The 17,860-nt window shown below is 32.2% G+C and overlaps 2 protein-coding genes across 5 annotated transcripts; one reads left to right on the top strand and one right to left on the bottom strand.

Annotated features, from left to right (window-relative positions):
- Positions 1 to 1,201: 1,201 nt before the first annotated feature.
- LOC732582 (tubulin A) lies at positions 1,202 to 3,571 on the bottom strand. The gene is made up of 3 exons (NM_001250372.2): positions 3,150 to 3,571; positions 2,364 to 3,072; positions 1,202 to 1,867 (listed from the first exon to the last, which is right to left on the bottom strand). The coding sequence occupies exons 1-3, from the start codon at positions 3,475 to 3,477 to the stop codon at positions 1,555 to 1,557; spliced, it is 1,350 nt and encodes a 449-aa protein (NP_001237301.2). The 5' UTR covers positions 3,478 to 3,571; the 3' UTR covers positions 1,202 to 1,554.
- Positions 3,572 to 12,988: 9,417 nt separating this feature from the next.
- On the top strand, positions 12,989 to 16,126 carry LOC100788131 (mitogen-activated protein kinase 7-like). 4 transcript variants are annotated; one of them, XM_006579349.3, is made up of 4 exons: positions 12,989 to 13,089; positions 13,444 to 13,564; positions 14,061 to 14,487; positions 15,255 to 16,126. In XM_006579349.3, the coding sequence occupies exons 3-4, from the start codon at positions 14,065 to 14,067 to the stop codon at positions 15,936 to 15,938; spliced, it is 1,107 nt and encodes a 368-aa protein (XP_006579412.1). In that variant the 5' UTR covers positions 12,989 to 13,089; positions 13,444 to 13,564; positions 14,061 to 14,064; the 3' UTR covers positions 15,939 to 16,126. The 4 variants fall into 4 exon arrangements, with proteins under 4 accessions (XP_006579412.1, XP_006579411.1, NP_001242539.2 ...); XM_006579348.4 differs by lacking the exon at positions 12,989 to 13,089 and adding an exon at positions 13,090 to 13,108; NM_001255610.2 differs by lacking the exon at positions 12,989 to 13,089 and adding an exon at positions 13,116 to 13,220.
- The last annotated feature ends 1,734 nt before the right edge of the window (positions 16,127 to 17,860 follow it).

Genomic DNA, 17,860 nt, shown 5'->3' with positions numbered 1-17,860 from the left:
ATATGAATGTCCTTAAAATAAACAAATGACTACTATAAAATAAATAAATGCTTTGTTTACAACCCGAGGGATTGACTAGGGTTTGTGGAGTTAACCTCCTATATCTACTAAGTCAAATCCAACCACCTACGTTGTGATCAACACCCACGTTGTTGATGAGGTGTCTGGAATAGATAGTAAGAAGTTTAAAAATGAGTCTTTGGTGGAGTTAAACACATCCCCACTTCCCTCGAGGATAGGACCCACGACTTGCTAACTGCTAAGTATGATTGAGAATGGTCCCACCGCTTAAAGTTTTTGGAATAATTGATCATGCCACGATAATTATGTTGAAGAATCAAATAACCGTTCCAAATAGTTATTGACTTAAAGAATAGATCTGCAGTAATTCTCTCTTGAATTTTTATGCCGTAGAATGGGGCTTTGTGGGCGCCTGAGCTTGACCGGTTATATCACATTAACACTAATGATACCTTTTTTTTTGCTAACACCAACTGGAACTTTTCTAAGTCTGCTACCGACAACTTCATCCTATTAGCCTCATTCGCATCTTATTTTGAAAGGCGTGTGTTTGAGTGACTTTGCAAATTTGATTTTGGATGATCTTGATTTGTTTTAATTAAAATAATCTCAATTAAAGTTGAATTTTGAAAAAAGGAATTTATATGTAGAATCATCTCAACCAAACTTGTAATATAAGTACAAATTTTCAATCGAAGTAACGCCTGCCAAAGTCACATGGTTTTGTGAATTTATTACAGTATTGAAAAACAACTGAGGGATGCTTAAAAAACCACACTAAATGAAATATTATTGAGCAGAGCTCCTTAGTTCCCAAAAGTGTTTACTACAAATTTTACTAAGCTCAGATATCTTATTAACATTTATTTTCTAACCCATGTCGAGTTTATTTTCCAATGCATTTTTCCATATTTAGGCCAAACCAAACGCAGCTTCGTACTTCCCAATTCAGGCGTTTTCAAGTTCATTCTGAAGGTTCTGATTCCCTCAATTCCATACTCCGAAATTGTTATCTGGAACATCCGTATTCATACTTCCTAGTTTTTAGTAATGTCTTTTTTCCAGATAGCCTTGCTTGCAATAGTTTTTACGAGTTTTGGCACTTGCACCAAACTTCCACCCAACACTGATAATAATAAACTTAAAAAGCGCAAAAAAAATCACAAAATAATCATATCGATTTCCAGAATGAAGCGAATTGCAAAAAACATACGAGGGGTACGTTTTTCACGGTTCATAAAGAGATAATCAAAACGGGAAATCCGGTAAAATTTGCGAGATAAACATAAGAAATCAACTTTTGACATGGACAATTCTGAATACATGACTGAGGATCGCAAACAACAGGTCCTAAACCACCAAATAGAAGCATAATGTTGATCACTTCACAGTTTGAATAATGGAGAACTATATCACACAGCAGGAGCAAAAACAAAAAAGAACGAACAATAATGGTTCAGGGTAATGTAACGAAGCATATACCCTTTTAACTCGGAAACAATTACATTGATAACAAAAAAAAGCCTTCGATTATCAATAGTCCTCTCCTTCCTCATCATCTTCCGCTCCTTCAGCTCCAACCTCCTCATAGTCCTTCTCAAGAGCAGCAAGGTCCTCACGAGCCTCAGAAAACTCCCCTTCTTCCATACCCTCACCAACATACCAGTGAACAAAAGCCCTCTTGGCATACATCAGATCAAACTTGTGGTCAATGCGAGAGAACACCTCAGCAACTGCGGTGTTGTTGCTGATCATGCATACAGCACGCTGAACCTTAGCAAGGTCACCACCAGGAACAACAGAAGGTGGCTGGTAGTTGATACCACACTTGAATCCAGTTGGACACCTATCACAATCAACAACAACAACAAATTCACAGTGTTAGATCAAAAACGGAAAAATTGATTCTAATTAGAATTGATCTTTAAGTGAAATGAATCATGTTTAAGTGTTCTTATTCTAAAATGCAAGTTAATAGCAAATCTCATTATAAAATTTCTGATCCAATGCAAACACTACCTAAAGTTGCTTCAACCTAAAAGTTAAAATCAATTCTACACCCAGAATCAGTTCATCAATGTGAGAGACCAAACAAGTGAACATTTCCCTAAAATCATGTTAACTAGCATTTCAATATGATATTAGATCTCTCAATGTGAGAAACCAAACATGCACTTGTATGTTTGGTTCCAGATCCCGGATGGGGTTTGTTCGTGTTCACAGATAATCTGATAGTTATAGTCTCCACAACTCAAACAAGTTTTCAAACACAAATCTAGTGATGTATATTAGTAAATGAGAGTAAATATGACAATTGAATCGGGAATGAGAGAAAATTATACCAATCAACAAACTGAACAGTCCTCTTAGTCTTGATGGTGGCAACAGCAGCATTGACATCCTTAGGGACAACATCACCACGGTACATCAAGCAGCAAGCCATGTACTTGCCGTGCCTTGGATCACACTTGGCCATCATGCTGGCGGGCTCGAACACGGCATTGGTGATCTCCGGCACCGACAACTGCTCGTGGTAGGCCTTGGCGGCAGAGATAACCGGAGCATAGGACGAAAGCATGAAGTGGATCCTAGGGTAGGGCACAAGGTTGGTCTGGAACTCAGTGATATCCACATTGATGGCACCATCGAACCTCAAGGAAGTGGTGAGGGACGAAATGATCTGGGAAATGAGCCTGTTGAGGTTGGTGTAGGTTGGTCTCTCGATGTCGAGGGATCTCCTGCAGATGTCGTAGATGGCTTCGTTGTCCAAGAGGACCGCCACGTCGGTGTGTTCCAGGAGGGAGTGGGTGGAGAGGACGCTGTTGTAGGGTTCAACGACTGCGGTTGAAACCTGTGGGGAAGGGTAAATGGTGAACCCTAATTTGGATTTTTTGCCGTAATCGACGGAGAGACGCTCGAGTAAGAGAGATCCGAGACCGGAACCGGTGCCACCGCCGACGGCGTTGAAGACGAGGAAGCCTTGTAGGCCGGTGCAGTTGTCGGCGAGCTTGCGGACGCGATCCAAGCACAGATCTACGATCTCTTTGCCAACTGAAAGTGGGGAAAATAAAAATTAGGTCAGAGAAATTGAAATTGAAATTGAGGGAGGGAGGGAGGGAGGAACGAACCGGTGTAGTGGCCGCGGGCGAAGTTGTTGGCGGCGTCTTCCTTGCCGGAGATGAGTTGTTCGGGGTGGAAGAGTTGACGGTAGGTGCCGCAGCGGACCTCGTCGATGACGGTGGGTTCGAGGTCGACGAAGACAGCACGGGGGACGTGCTTGCCAGATCCGGTTTCGCTGAAGAAGGTGTTGAAGGCGTCGTGGGCTACACCGAAGGTGGAGTCAGAAGGCATCATGCCGTCGGGCTGGATGCCATGTTCGAGGCAGTAGAGTTCCCAGCAGGAGTTTCCGACCTGGATCCCGGCCTGACCTATGTGAATGCTGATGATTTCTCTCATTTTTCTGAGATTCGATTGAGATTTGCGAAGCGTCTCTCTCTATCTCACTCACTCTCTCACTCTCTCTCTCACTCTCAAGTCTTAACATACTCCTAAGGCTTCAAAGGGGAATTTGATAAATCTTTAGAATCCGGCCCGTTTGGCGCCAGCCTATCCGACCCCACTCCCCCATTCCGCATCTCACACCTGCATGCACAATTACTTTTTTTTTCTATCCGTTTTACTAAAGTCAAAACTTAATTATTAATTTGCTCTCACGTTATTTAATTTGATTTTCAAAATTTTTAAGGGTTCAATTTCATCCTTAAATTCTTGAAAATGAATCAATTTCATTCCAAAATTTTTAAAATGTTCAATTTACTTCTCAAGTTTTCAAAATTTTTAAGAATGTGAGAAAAAATTGAATTATTTTAAAATAACTTGATACCAAATTAATTTATTTTTGAGAACTTGAAAATAAAATTCAACCTTTTAAAGATTTGAAAACTAAAATTACTTATTTTTATAAACTTAAAGATTAAAATGAATCATTTAAAATAATTTAGGAACCAAATTGATAATTAAATTTAAAAAAATTATGAATCCAAAAAAGTCAAAAATTTATCATCAAATACCATTAGTCACTAAAAAGTATTTTAGATTTGAATTTTAAATTTATTATTACTAGAATTGACAATTTTGACTTATATGATCAAAATATAACCAGTGAAAATTCTTTTACATTATTTGTATATTTCAATTTTGAGTTATATGAAAAATATAATCAAATGAGAATTGACAATTTTAATTTATTATTTTCTCAGTTTACATTGTTCGATTACTTCAACCGTTATTTTTATTGGACACTTATAATTTAGTAAATTAATTTTTTAATTTCTAATTTTTAGTTACCAATTAATTTTTAAGTTTTTAACTAACTTTTCAACTAATTTTATCAACTAATTTTATCCATCATAAGCATAATCTTTTAATAAAGTTTCATTAGGCAAAATTATTTACTCCGACTCTCTTCTTTTTGTACAGATAGAAAAGTTTTATTCACTTCCTCCCAAATCCTTACCTATCTTTTTAGTCATTTTCACCCAATAAATCCAAACTAATCTAATATTATTTTCTTTTTAAAATTTTATGTAAAATTATGAATCTCTTACTAATCTAAAATTTACTACAATCTCCCACGTTTACAAAATTGACAAAACATCTAAGTATGGACAATTTCCAAATTCATAAACTCTAATTATTCATGCTGTAAAAAAACTATTTTTCTATAACAATTTCTTATGTTTCAATCGCCACGAACTAAGGTCAACATGAATCATGGGACTTCAATAGTACTAATGGTTGGCAATCTAGTAAAAAGAAACATGAAATAGCATATGAGAATCTCAAGGTCCGCCATTTTGTACTAATTCAGGTTGGATAATATTAAAGTTGATGAAGAACAACCAACTAAAAAAACAAAGAGCAAAGTTCGCCCCGAGGGATCATAAAATTCTCATCCAAACATGGCTACATGTTTTCAATGATGCAGTTGTAGGGGTGAAGAGAATTAAAGGGATTTTCTTTTTGGCTAAGAATTAAAGAGAAATACAATAAGTATCAGGCCTATTTGCAAGTGATGGCATGGCAGCAGTTACACGACTAAAATATCAATGATAAAGGTTGAATAGCATAGTTAAATTTTTTGCAAAGTGATACCAACAAGCTTGCGAAAGAAAGAAAAATGGTAGCTCTAAGATGACATCAGAAAAATGGTATTCTCAAGATGTAGATCAACGACTCAAGTAGAAGTATGCTTGATGATTATTGAAAAAAGAGACCTAAACGATCAAATACATCATTTATAGAACTAGTTAGAGAAGAAAGTTTTTATCTTCTAAAGTATACTCGTCTCTTGTAATATTCGACATCCCATCAAGTAATGAATGACAAAATTAACAAATGTCAAAGATGAACAAATAGAATTGAAGCAATTAGAGTTAAAAATGAGGGGAGATTTTGGGTTAGAGATCATCTTCAAGGATACATCCTAGATGATAGAAAGAAAGCAATGAGATTGTAAGATATTGTGTAACTTAATTATAGAAAAACATAGAATTACGTAATGTAGTGATGTTAGCCAAACTATTTTTTTTATAATTTTATTATAATATGATTAAAATAATTACAACATAATAAAAAAAATGATGTTGATGCAGAGATCTGAGGTTACTTAGAGAACTCGTTTAGTAAAAACTTTAAAATTGTCGAGTTGGGGAGAAGAGTTGTGTTGATTATATAAAATAAAAATAAATGATATATGTGATAATGAGATGATTTAGATGTGTTTAAAAATTGATATTAAATAAAAATATCTAAATCAATTGACTAAATAAGATTCTTAAAATTTAAGATAGGATTTAAACATTTCTATCTATTAGTATTACATAAGTTGCAAAAGAAATATGTAGTTATGTAATTTTTTAAAACAAAAATTAAACTATCAAATATTTTAAAAAAATAGAATAACATTGAATTATTTTAAAAACATGATTTAATTTGATGTATAAAATAAATATTTTAAATGTATTCTTATATATATTACTCTCATCCTCACCAAATCATTTTATTAACTCGAGTGTTCTGCATAAAAAAAAATCTAATAATTTTATGAAATAGTGGTTGAAAGACTATTACATTCCGTCTAGAATTGAAACTATTCATTTTAATTATGGTAATAGTTCAAAATATTGATTAATAGAGAATCAAAATAGATTATCAATAAACGGCATTCCGTCTAGACTTCAAACTATTAATTTTAATTAAGATCTTTAAATCTTGAAGACTTGAATGACTTTCAAATATGAAAATAGTTAGACATTCCGTATGAGAAAAAAAAGTTTAAAAATAAAAAAAAAAATGAGGAAATTGTCCTTATGTGGATGTGATTTAAGAAAGCGAAGTTGGATTGGTGATTGGTGGAGCAGGGCGGGCATGTGGTGGCAGCCACTGGCCATTACTGATGCTTACAATTATTAGCAGACAATGAAACAAAATAACACCACACCACACCACATTAGTACTACTTGCTTCGTTTTCAGTTTCCTCCTTCTTGCATCTAAAAAATATCTTTATTTCTTCAATTCCAACACCAACCTTACTAATAAAACAAAACGCATCTTAGTAACTGCTACCATTTCAAGCCTAATGGTCAAAGAGTATATTTAGGCCATTTATGTTACAGTTTTTGTTTAAGAAATTACTATTTCTTAAAAATATTTGCTTTTTAAAGTTCTTTAATACTTCTTGTTTTAACTCTTCAAAATAATCACTTAAATAAAAATCTAATTAAAATTAAATTTTGTTTATAAAAACATAGTGTGACATAATATTTTTATTCCTTAAGCATATAATTATGATTATGAGTTATATCCCAAATTCTTAATATAAAAAAATATCTATTGAAAGATATCAATCTCTTAAATATATTTTAGGATATTGTGTTCAATTATTTTTCAAAATAAGATTTAAAAAATCCAGTAAAAATAATTTAATTATTTTTATAATGAACGATACTATTATGCTTTTTATAAAATCATTATTAATTATTTTAATAATTTATAAAAGGATTAAATAAAAAAAGTAAATATAGTTAACATTTTAAGACTAAGAATAATGTACACTAACTATCCTTCAAGTTTTGAGAAATTACACAAACTTCCCATTCTTTTATTTATTTCTATACTTATCCTTGTTCTTTTTTTTTACAGCAATCCTCGATGATGTTTTAAAAATATACACAACCGTACTCTCATATATATAAGGCATGCTAATGTAAATGTAAAAAAATGTGAAAGTTTGTCTAATTTTAAGAAATCTTAATAGTGATCAGTGTAATTTATTCTAAATTTAGTGTAAAAATGTAAAGAAATTAGAATGATTTTAAACATTTTTTGTGATTTTTGGTACAATACATATTCTTGTAACAACTTTTTTTTTCATTTTATTAGTCAACCCCTTATGAGTATTGATTATTGTTTACTTATAGAAAATTAGAAAATGAAAAAATATTTTTTCTTAAAAAATACACAATTTTGCTTCAAAGAACATGATTAATTTGTTAGTATGGATGCATGAATTAATGGGTAGTTGAATCTTGCTTCAAAAGAGGTGAATTTGTGTTTGTGATGTTTTGGGTCATATGCTTCTATGAATGAGTACTGTTGTGATAGTTTGACAATACCTTAATCCATGTTAAAAACAATAAAAATCATGCATGAGAAAATTGTTGAAATATATTTACTTTTTGAGGGAGAGCAAGTTTTGGCTTTGATCATAGATGGATGGTGCTGGGGTGGGAACCACAATAGTTATGTGTGAATCTTTTTTTAAAAAAATAATAAAGAAAGAAGATAATTGATTATTTGTTTTTATAACTTAGAATGAAAAGACAGAATCGCTTTGGTTCTTTAAATTGAGTTTTTTTTTTTAAAAAAAAAAAAAGCAATTCATCTCCATTTTACAAGGCATGTTTTATTTTAAAATTATTTTTTGAAAATAAAAAAGTGAAAGCTTACCATGACTCTAAAGATACCTTCTTTATAATTTGTTAGTTGTTTAACTAATAAAGATATTACAACTAAGATTTAGCTTAACCTAATCCGTTGAATTTTGAATCACTCCCCAGTGTGCCTGTCTCCAGCTTCTCTGTATCTGTTTTGTAGACCATTGGATTGATCTCATGGCTGAAATTTTGTAGTTAATGATTGGGAAATGGTGACCCTTGGATCAATCTAATGGATAAGAAATTATAAATAAAATAAAGAATGAAAGAGTGCAGAAGGCAAGAGCATCGAGGCTCGTGAACACGAACAATAACATGAAGTGCATTATCCCACACTAATATGAAATTTTTAGAAGTCTCTTCCATTATTTCATGATTGTACACTCAATGTCACTGTTCGTAGTTATGCAAGAGAGGTTAAAAACTACAGGCACACAGGTCATTCCTATACAAGATATGAAAATTACAAAGGAAAAATAAATAAAATCCAAAAGCAAAAAAGTGTCATGAGCAGAGCTTTCGGGAAAAGATTTTGCAAAACTTTGGCCTGATGCCTTTGATTTCATGATCTTTGTCATTTGGATTTGCATTTTCCTACATAAATTTCTCTAATTCCATTATCCTCCACTCATTCTCATTTTACTTATAATTTCTCATCCGTTAGATTGATCTTGGGCCACGATTTCTCATTCATTAATTTTAAATTTCTGTCATGAGATCAATCCAATGGTCTACAAACCAACTGGAGAGAAGTTGGACAGAGACACGCAGGAGAGGATTCAAATCCCTACTCTGTTTGATGAACAAGTTAAAAGTTAAAACAACAATTTAAAGCAAATATCTTTTATATAAATCTCCATTATTAGTGGCTCAACTTTTTTTTTTCTTTTTCCATATATACTATTTTTTGAACTGAAAGTCGAGAGATTAAAATATATTAATCTTTAGAAAAATAGATAAAATGTACTAAATTATCAATGCGATAATAAATTAAAACAAAACATAAGATGATAAAATATCAAATTCTATAGTTCAGGTAACAGAGAATAAGTCAAATTATAAGAAATTAAAATGTAATTTTTCTTTTTATAATTGAACTGATAAACAAATATTGGAATGATCGGCTTGATTTATACCACCATATGAAAATCCAATGTTGGTAGCCATTATTAAGTTTTGAGACACATATGAGTCATGATAGAACTGTATTTATTAAAATCCAAGATGTAAATCCCATAGTCACATAATTCTTAGTTGGCACCCACGTGGCCTGATACTTATACGCATGTGCAGAACGTGTAGGCTTCATTTCATTCAAAATAAAATCAACGAATACAACTAAGAATATGATCAAAAGATTGGATGCTAGAAAAAGACAATGACAATCTATCTAAATTATGAACAATATTATTATCTTAGCTTCCTTATAAAAATGATCTCATATGTTTTGTTGCCATTGCAGTACATTAGATCATCGACAACAGCTTTGCAATCAAGCTCAATGATAATGTTTTGGTATCGGAGCTGCTGAACCCATGTAAGACCTTGTAACAATGCCCATGCTTCTACTTCTGTTGGACTTGGTTCTCCAATGCTCCATTGCGCTCTTGCCTTGATAAATCTGCCATGAACATCTCATATACACATCCCTGCACCAAATTTAAAGTGTAGTGTGTTTCGAAAGATAGCAGCATCTATATTTAATTTTAACGAGCCTGGTTGGGGAGGAGACCAGCTGTGATATTCGTGATTTTGGACTGCAGTAGGTGTGTGAAACATGTTTCATCTAGCAAGCTTCCATTCGTGTGAGAACTGAGAAGAGATATATGGAGATAGATATTTGTGGATGAATTTGTGTTTCTTCCCAAATTTGCTGGTTTCAGAGAGAGAGAGAGATTCTTAATACCTTCTGCTGACTTTTATGCCAAAATCCAGATAATTGCCAAATAGAAATTGCATGATCACATCCAAAGAACAAGTGCCATTCATTCTCAAAACCTGTTGCACAAAAAGGACACGCATGGGTGCATGAGAATCCTCTCGTTTGCAATCTAATTCTTGTTGGCAAGCAACCTCTTAAGATCCCCCAAAGAAAATGCTTTATTTTGGGAGGAAATTTAAGGTTCTAGATTTGCATCCAATCACCTGCTTCCTTGAGATGGTCAGTTTGGATGATGGATTTCATAATGCAAAGATAAGCTGTCCGAACTGAGTAATTACCATTTTTTAAAATTTTCAAAGGAGTTGATCTTGATGCGTCACATTCAGCAAAGGTGTTTTTTGAATTTCATGAATATCATGATGGCCTTTAGCCCAGGTTGATCCCAAATGCAGACGCTATTACCATTGCTTATCCTTCCCCTTCTACTTTCATTTATTACTATACTCGTGAAGTGTGGATACTACATCAATCGAAACTTGGATTCTGCCCCCAATTAATCCAAAGTGTGGGTTTGTTATTAATGACAATTATATAGCATGAGGAGGATTGACAAAATTAATTTTGAGTAATTTGATTTATATTTAATTTTTTTATTATAAAATCAATTTAAAATTAAAAATATAAAATTTTGGATCCAATTTAAAAGTTATTTAAAGTTGTCATATTTAATTTTAGACCAAAAATCAATCCTAAATTCTTGTTTAACAGCAAATATATAAAAATATATTTACAATTAATTCTGAACTCAATCAATTCTTCAACATGAAACTAAATATGCACTTATTTTAAAACATTTATATAATAATATAATATTTTTTTATATGTCTCTTTTAAAGGAAAGAATTGTTTATATTTATACATTATTTTAATACATTAAGATGAAATTTGTTATTATTGTTTTTGTTATTTTAATTATATTTTTATAAATAATAATAATAATGTATGAAATTTCAAAATAATAAAAAAGAGTTATAAAGAATATTAAAAAGTTACAAATAATTTTAATACAAATGAAAAGATCGTTTTCTTAATGTATATGCTAGAATTTTAAACTAGATAAAAAAACGGAGAAGTAGGAAAATAGCTATCTAGTCAATAATTTATTTATTTTTAAAAATTACAATAGTAAAATTAAATGTCATTTTTTTCTATTTTTTTATTTCTTAAAGGATACTGGTTAACGTTTTCTCTCTCTCTCCTGTAAGATTACTATCGTTTCTCTTATGAAGGAATATGACTATCGTTTTTATTTGGCACTTTTAAAGATAGAAATTGTTTTTATCGGCTAATATTTATTAGGGAGGGATTCACTAATCACAACATAATTTCTTGGATACTACCATTTGCATATATATCGGCTAGTGCTCATTACTAATTTGCCACAATAAAAAGTGTTTCCAGGACCGAATGCTTAACCCCATGCATGTATGCCAGTTATGGATGGTGAAGCTTTCGGGTTGCAAAATGTTGATTTTGAAACTGATGCTAAGGAATTATTGATAAAGTCAACAGGAATCTTTCTCATATTTCTGATTTGGGCCTCATTATAGCTCAATGTACGAGAGTACTGTCTTGAATCTTGATGTTGTAATGGCAAAAGTAGCTCCATCTTATACTGGTTTCCAAGTTTTTTTATTATGTTTCCCATTGTATTGTTCATTTGATCATTAATAAAATTCATTGAGTTAGACTTTTGTTATAAAAAAAGAAGGAACTTGAAGTTCAAGTTGAAAAAGCTTCGTGAAGCACTTGAATTTGTTTTGTAGCCAGCAAAACCATAAAAAAATAATATAAATTAACAATTCATTATGAGCAATAAAATAAGCATTATAATCCGAACCAAATCAATTAAAATTGGTTCAGTTGTAAAATTTATCATTTTCAATTTGAACAAGCCCAATCAATTAATTTTTAACTTTTAGATTAGACTAAATTATCGTTTCGATACTTTTATCATTTTTATTTCATGATTTTAATCCTTTCATTTTCATTACAGAATAAAAAGTCAAATTTATAACATACTAATTGTCTAATAGAATGTCTTTGTTTAGAAAACTCATGTACAATTTTTCTTAACATGCTACATGCATAAAGTATTTACATTGGGCTCAGACTTAAATTGAAGTTAATGTTTTCCTTTCAAAATAATGATTATTTTTTATTTTGAAACATGATTTTTAGTTCTTCTTTTAGTGATTCAAGATATAAAATTTGTGATATTAAATTCACTTATATCAAAATTATGGAACTCAAGTACTCAACTACTGCAGCAATGTCAAACCACGCATGAAAAATAAATTTTACGAGCAATAAAAAAAATTAATTAAAAAATATGATATTAGATTTTTATTTTCTAGTTGCTTGTGAGACTTTTTCATACAATTTTTTATTATCATTTTTTTTCTATTTTTAGTTAAAACATTACGTATTGAATTAGTCATAATTATAATGAAAATTGTGTTCCAAAATAATAAAAAAAATGATCATTTCACAAGAACAACATAAATTCAAATTTGAAAGTTGAAAAAACAAATTAAATATTTTAAAAGATAAAAAATCAAAATAAATTTTTATAAGATAAAAGAATAAAAGTATATTTTATCCTTTTTTTTTAATTAAGTCTCTTCAAAATATTAGACTTGGAATCACAAGTTCACCAAAAAAACTATAAAAAGTAGGAGTGATGTATGGATAGAAATAACACTAGGTAGCAGCCGGTGACGGGCAAGAATAGGAGGAGGTAACGCACTTTCCCTGCCCGAGTTAACAATGAATGGCTTTTGGTTGTACTTGTAAGCATAGGGTTGGTACCGAATAATTTTGTTAGATTTTCTACAGATTAGTTGAGTTGAAAGGAAACTAGCCAATTTGTTTGCACCTGAATGAAAATAATAATGAAATTTAAGACGAAACGGCTGAACCAAAATCTGTGAATGTTAACGTTAACGTGGAAAAGAAAAAAGGCAAGACACGTTTATATTTTAGATTTAGATTTATAGTTCCCAAAGGCCAAACACACATAGAGTACATACTTACGTTGTCGTATTTTACATTCTCTCACGGGAAAAGCAAAGCAAACCCAATCAATAATAATGCCGTGTGGGTTGGGGTCGTCGTCATGACTCATGTGAGTCATGGGGTATGCCGTATGTCAAAAATGTTAATGTGCTTATTTCACTTTCTTCTTTCCCAACCATACCCTAAACTAAACCCTCCTTTGATATTTCATTTTATTCTATTCTATGCCTTTATGCCTAGGTAATTATTATTATTATTATTATTATATGGATACGTTATGATATATTTATTAATATGATGACTATGGCTATAGCCTCCTTTTCTTCTCTAGCCTGATCTCGATTAAATTGAACATTTATTATTGTTTATATGATAAGATTTGAAATGATATGAAATCCAATCCATTACCCACTCTATTCTATAGATAATTGCTTGAGCTGTGCAAAATTGATTTTTTGTACAGAACGTTTACTTGAAGCTGCATCAATTGAGGAGGGATTCTTCATCTTTGGATTCGCTTTTGGTGCCTCGGAGTCAGAGCTGCAAGGAAAGTGGAGATGCTGGGATGAAAGCTGAATTTTGTGGTATGAACGCTTTTCTCACTCTTTTGGAATCAATTTGATTTGGTTTCGTTGTTATTGGGGTGTGTGTGGGTTGAAGGCTGAGATCAGGTGAAGAGGAAAGATAAAATTGAATCTTTGTTATTTTTTAAGAAAAAAAAGATGTCCAAAAAGATGGGCTTGGTGAGAATAGGTTCTAAAAAGAGACAAGGTGACATCAAAAGATCAAAACCCAGATGTAGAAATAGCAAGTAAGAATTGATTCGAACCTTCTCTAACATGGCATAAAAAAGTATCCAATGATTCACCCTTTATCCTGCAACAATACCAGTGGATGTATATATGCATTGTGTCTCTGATATTTGTTTGATACCAGCTTTAACAGACTGTGATTGCTTGTCACAGTTAGTAAATGCATGATTCATGCCCATAATAATAAATTTACTGTTGTGAGTTTTATTATTAGTCTCCTGTGTGTGTTCACTTATTGAGAATATATTGTGTTGCTGTTAATTTGCAGGGAAATGGCTACTTTAGTTGAACCCCCCAACAGAATTAAGCCTAAGGGGAAGCATTATTATACAATATGGCAAACATTGTTTGAGATTGATACGAAGTACGTTCCAATCAAGCCTATAGGCCGAGGAGCATATGGCGTGGTGTGCTCTTCCATCAACAGGGAGACCAATGAGAAAGTTGCAATTAAGAAGATTGGTAATATATTTGAGAATTCTATTGATGCATTGAGAACTTTAAGGGAGCTGAAGCTGCTTAGACATATTCGGCACGAGAATGTCATTGCTTTGAAAGATGTTATGATGCCAATCCACAGAACAAGTTTTAAAGATGTCTACTTGGTCTACGAGCTCATGGATACAGATCTTCATCAAATTATTAAGTCCTCTCAACCACTTTCCAATGATCATTGCAAATATTTCTTGTTTCAGGTACTAACCAGTTTGTTATGGAGTTTTCCTTTCCTTCAGCTCTTCTTTCTAATTTCTAAACCTCTGTGGTTGTGAATTTTTTTTGAATTTGCAGAAATGTATAAAATATTCATTTGAAGGAGATTTCGTTGGGGGTTGAAGTATAGTTGCAATGCACTCTTGCAGTGTTTAATTGGCATTGCCATGCTTCAAAGTGAATTCCCCATTTTCAATTATTAACATACAACTTAAAAATGAATTAATTATTGAATATCCTCTTTCATGCATTCTTATACTATATCATCTGGCTGTTTTTGAGGAGTTGGAACAATTTGAGTTGTGGATTTACATTCTCTAGTTTGAATGTATGACTATGTTTCCTGAGTCAAAGAATTTAGTGTTTCAGTTCCATGATTTTTCAGGTGAAGTAACATATACTATCATTCTGTAAATTAGTTAAGTCTAGGGAAGGGGTCTGTATTCTCTGCTTCAGGCTAGATATTGCCATGGTACTAGACAAAGAAAATCATTGGCCCAAATTGGGAGATTGATATGACCTTAGCATTGTTTGATTAAATGATGAAGCTTCTTATGAAAAAAACATATTATGGACTATTCTTGTCACTATCTTTTCTTCATTTTTATGAGTTTTGTAGTAGAATGTTGAACAGAATTGACAAATAATAATCTACAAGTAGAAAGCAGTTAACGGATTCTTTTTGAGCTTCTAATTTTTGCATATTTTAGCTATTCTTGTGAATGATACTAACCATATACTCTTACTTTAGCTCCTTCGAGGTCTAAAATATCTTCATTCAGCAAACATTCTTCACCGGGACTTGAAGCCTGGGAATCTGCTCGTCAATGCCAATTGCGATTTGAAGATATGTGACTTTGGGCTTGCACGAACTAATGGAGTTGATGGCCAGTTTATGACAGAGTATGTTGTCACTCGCTGGTATCGTGCACCGGAGCTCTTGTTATGCTGTGACAATTATGGAACCTCTATTGATGTCTGGTCAGTAGGGTGCATTTTTGCTGAGATTCTTGGTAGAAAGCCAATCTTCCCTGGAACTGAATGTCTCAACCAGCTGAAACTAATTATAAGCGTTCTTGGAAGCCAGCATGAATCTCATCTTGAGTTTATTGACAATGCAAAAGCCAGGAGATTTATCAAATCACTGCCCTGTACTAGAGGCAGACACTTCTCTCAGCTATACCCACAAGCAGATCCATTAGCCATAGATTTGTTGCAAAAAATGCTTTTGTTTGATCCAACCAAGAGAATTACTGTCTTGGAAGCTCTCCAACACCCGTATATGGCTGGCCTATATGATCCAAGGTGCAACCCTCCTGCTCAGGTTCCCATCAGTCTTGACATAGATGAACATTGGGGAGAACCGATGATTAGGGAAATGATGTGGAATGAGATGCTACATTATCATCCTGAAGCTGCTTCTACCAATGCATAGATTATTAATTCTTCCAAAGGCTTTCTAGTCCTGTTGCTTGTCTCTAGGGATAGTTCTGATTTTCCCTAGATAAACTGTAATCTTAAAAGGATTTAACTACCGAATTTTGTACTTTGCACGAGATTACTTTAGAACCTTTTTAATTTGACGTCTCCACAAGGATAATGGCATCTTGTAACTTGTATATAGCCATGCACACTGTTTTTGGTTTTTCGGCTAAAAACCCATTTGAACTAGTGTTGTTCATCAGTTGTTTCCTAAAATTTAACAGAAAAGAGTAAGACAATTTGTGCTTTCAAATATATTCATGGTTACGAGATGATGTTTTCCTTAAATGACACGGCTACCTGGTTTTCAATCGTGGGATGATTCAGTTGAACCAAATGTGTTTAGGTTCAGACAGATAGATAGCTTTAGAACCTTCCATAGATTCTTATAATGTGTTTAGATAAACAATAAAATTAAGTACTTCTTTTCATTCGAGATCTTATTCACAAGCTTAACTACGGAATTTATCGAAATATGTTGAAAATAATTTATAGAAAGGTCATAAATCACTTTCATATCCCTAAATATAGTCTTTCAAATGCCTCTTTAGTTGATTTGCAGTTCTCACATTGCAATCTCTTCATTTCTAAGGGACTAGTATCAGTGGCATTTGCATTGTGGCACTTACCACAGGTTTGAAAATCTTGTACTTGTGCTTTACCGGTACAGCATCAATATCGGAAAATGCATCAGAGTGTCATGGAAAGTTCATCATTCCGGGTATCATAGGCACGTTTTTTGAAAGGGAAAGTTATAAAAAAAAATCAACTATAGTTTTTATGAACTTTATGTGACCTATGAGGAGTGTAATAGTATTTTGAAGTAGAAGCAGTAAGGAGATTATAAAACATGTAAAGACCTCAGAAGTGCATTTTACATTTGGTTGCTGAGTTGACAAACATTGAACTGCTAATGTAGACTTCAGAGGAAGTGAACTGAGTAGGCTGGAGTATTCCACTGTATCCATCTTGCTGCTAATGTAGTCGGTGACAAGTTCAGTAGTAGTTTTTTTGGCCTTTTGTTTCCTTCCTTTCATCCCAAAATATAAATTCATATTCAGCATTAGCATAAATTTACATGGTAATGAAATTAACTGTCTCCCCCCCCAGAAATGCGAATATGTGTGCGGAAATCTTAAGATAAGCCCATGTTACTAAAGAGAAAAATGATCCATCAACAGTTAGTGCTCGCATTCACCTAGAGAGAGAAAGATGGCGAAGAGAGAAACGTAATTGGACTAAAAATTAACCCAAGAATATACTCTAAAGAGAAAATTTACGATAAAAAATTAATAACACTCAGATTACTTGTCATGTAAAAATTAATAGAAAGAGAAAAAAAAATATAAGTATCAAATTTCAATAGAGTGTTTACTCTGTAGTGGGAGTGTGTATATCATTTCTCTACTTATAAGTCGGATTCCAGGAAAATAGTTCACAATGGGAGTCAAGCTTTAGCCTTTAAAGGATTTTTTTTTTGTTGATTGGCTTAGCCTTTAAAGGATATGTTTGCCACACTGATAAACTTCCTGCAACATTTTGGGAATTAAATTTTAGAAGAAAAGAGATGGAAAGACAAAAATTTTGTTTTTAATAAATATTTAATTTAATTTTTAATATAAAAGAAATAAAATATGGATTAAGACGATTACACATGTTTAATATGTTACTCTTTTGTTTATAAACATTACATAATTTTATTGATTAATTTTTTTAAAAAAAAATCACTTCTTTTTTTCTGTCTCTCCAAAAAGTTCCTTTGCAGGTTGCATCTAAAACTAAGCTAGGAGCATCTTCAACCATTTATATATATATATATATATATATATATATATATATATATATATATATATATATATATATATATATATATAT

Source organism: Glycine max, chromosome 5 (genome assembly GCF_000004515.6).
Source record: "Glycine max cultivar Williams 82 chromosome 5, Glycine_max_v4.0, whole genome shotgun sequence".
Taxonomy (NCBI): domain Eukaryota; kingdom Viridiplantae; phylum Streptophyta; class Magnoliopsida; order Fabales; family Fabaceae; genus Glycine; species Glycine max.
The sequence above is the reverse complement of the archived record's forward strand: the minus strand, read 5'-3'. Positions and strand labels throughout refer to the sequence as shown.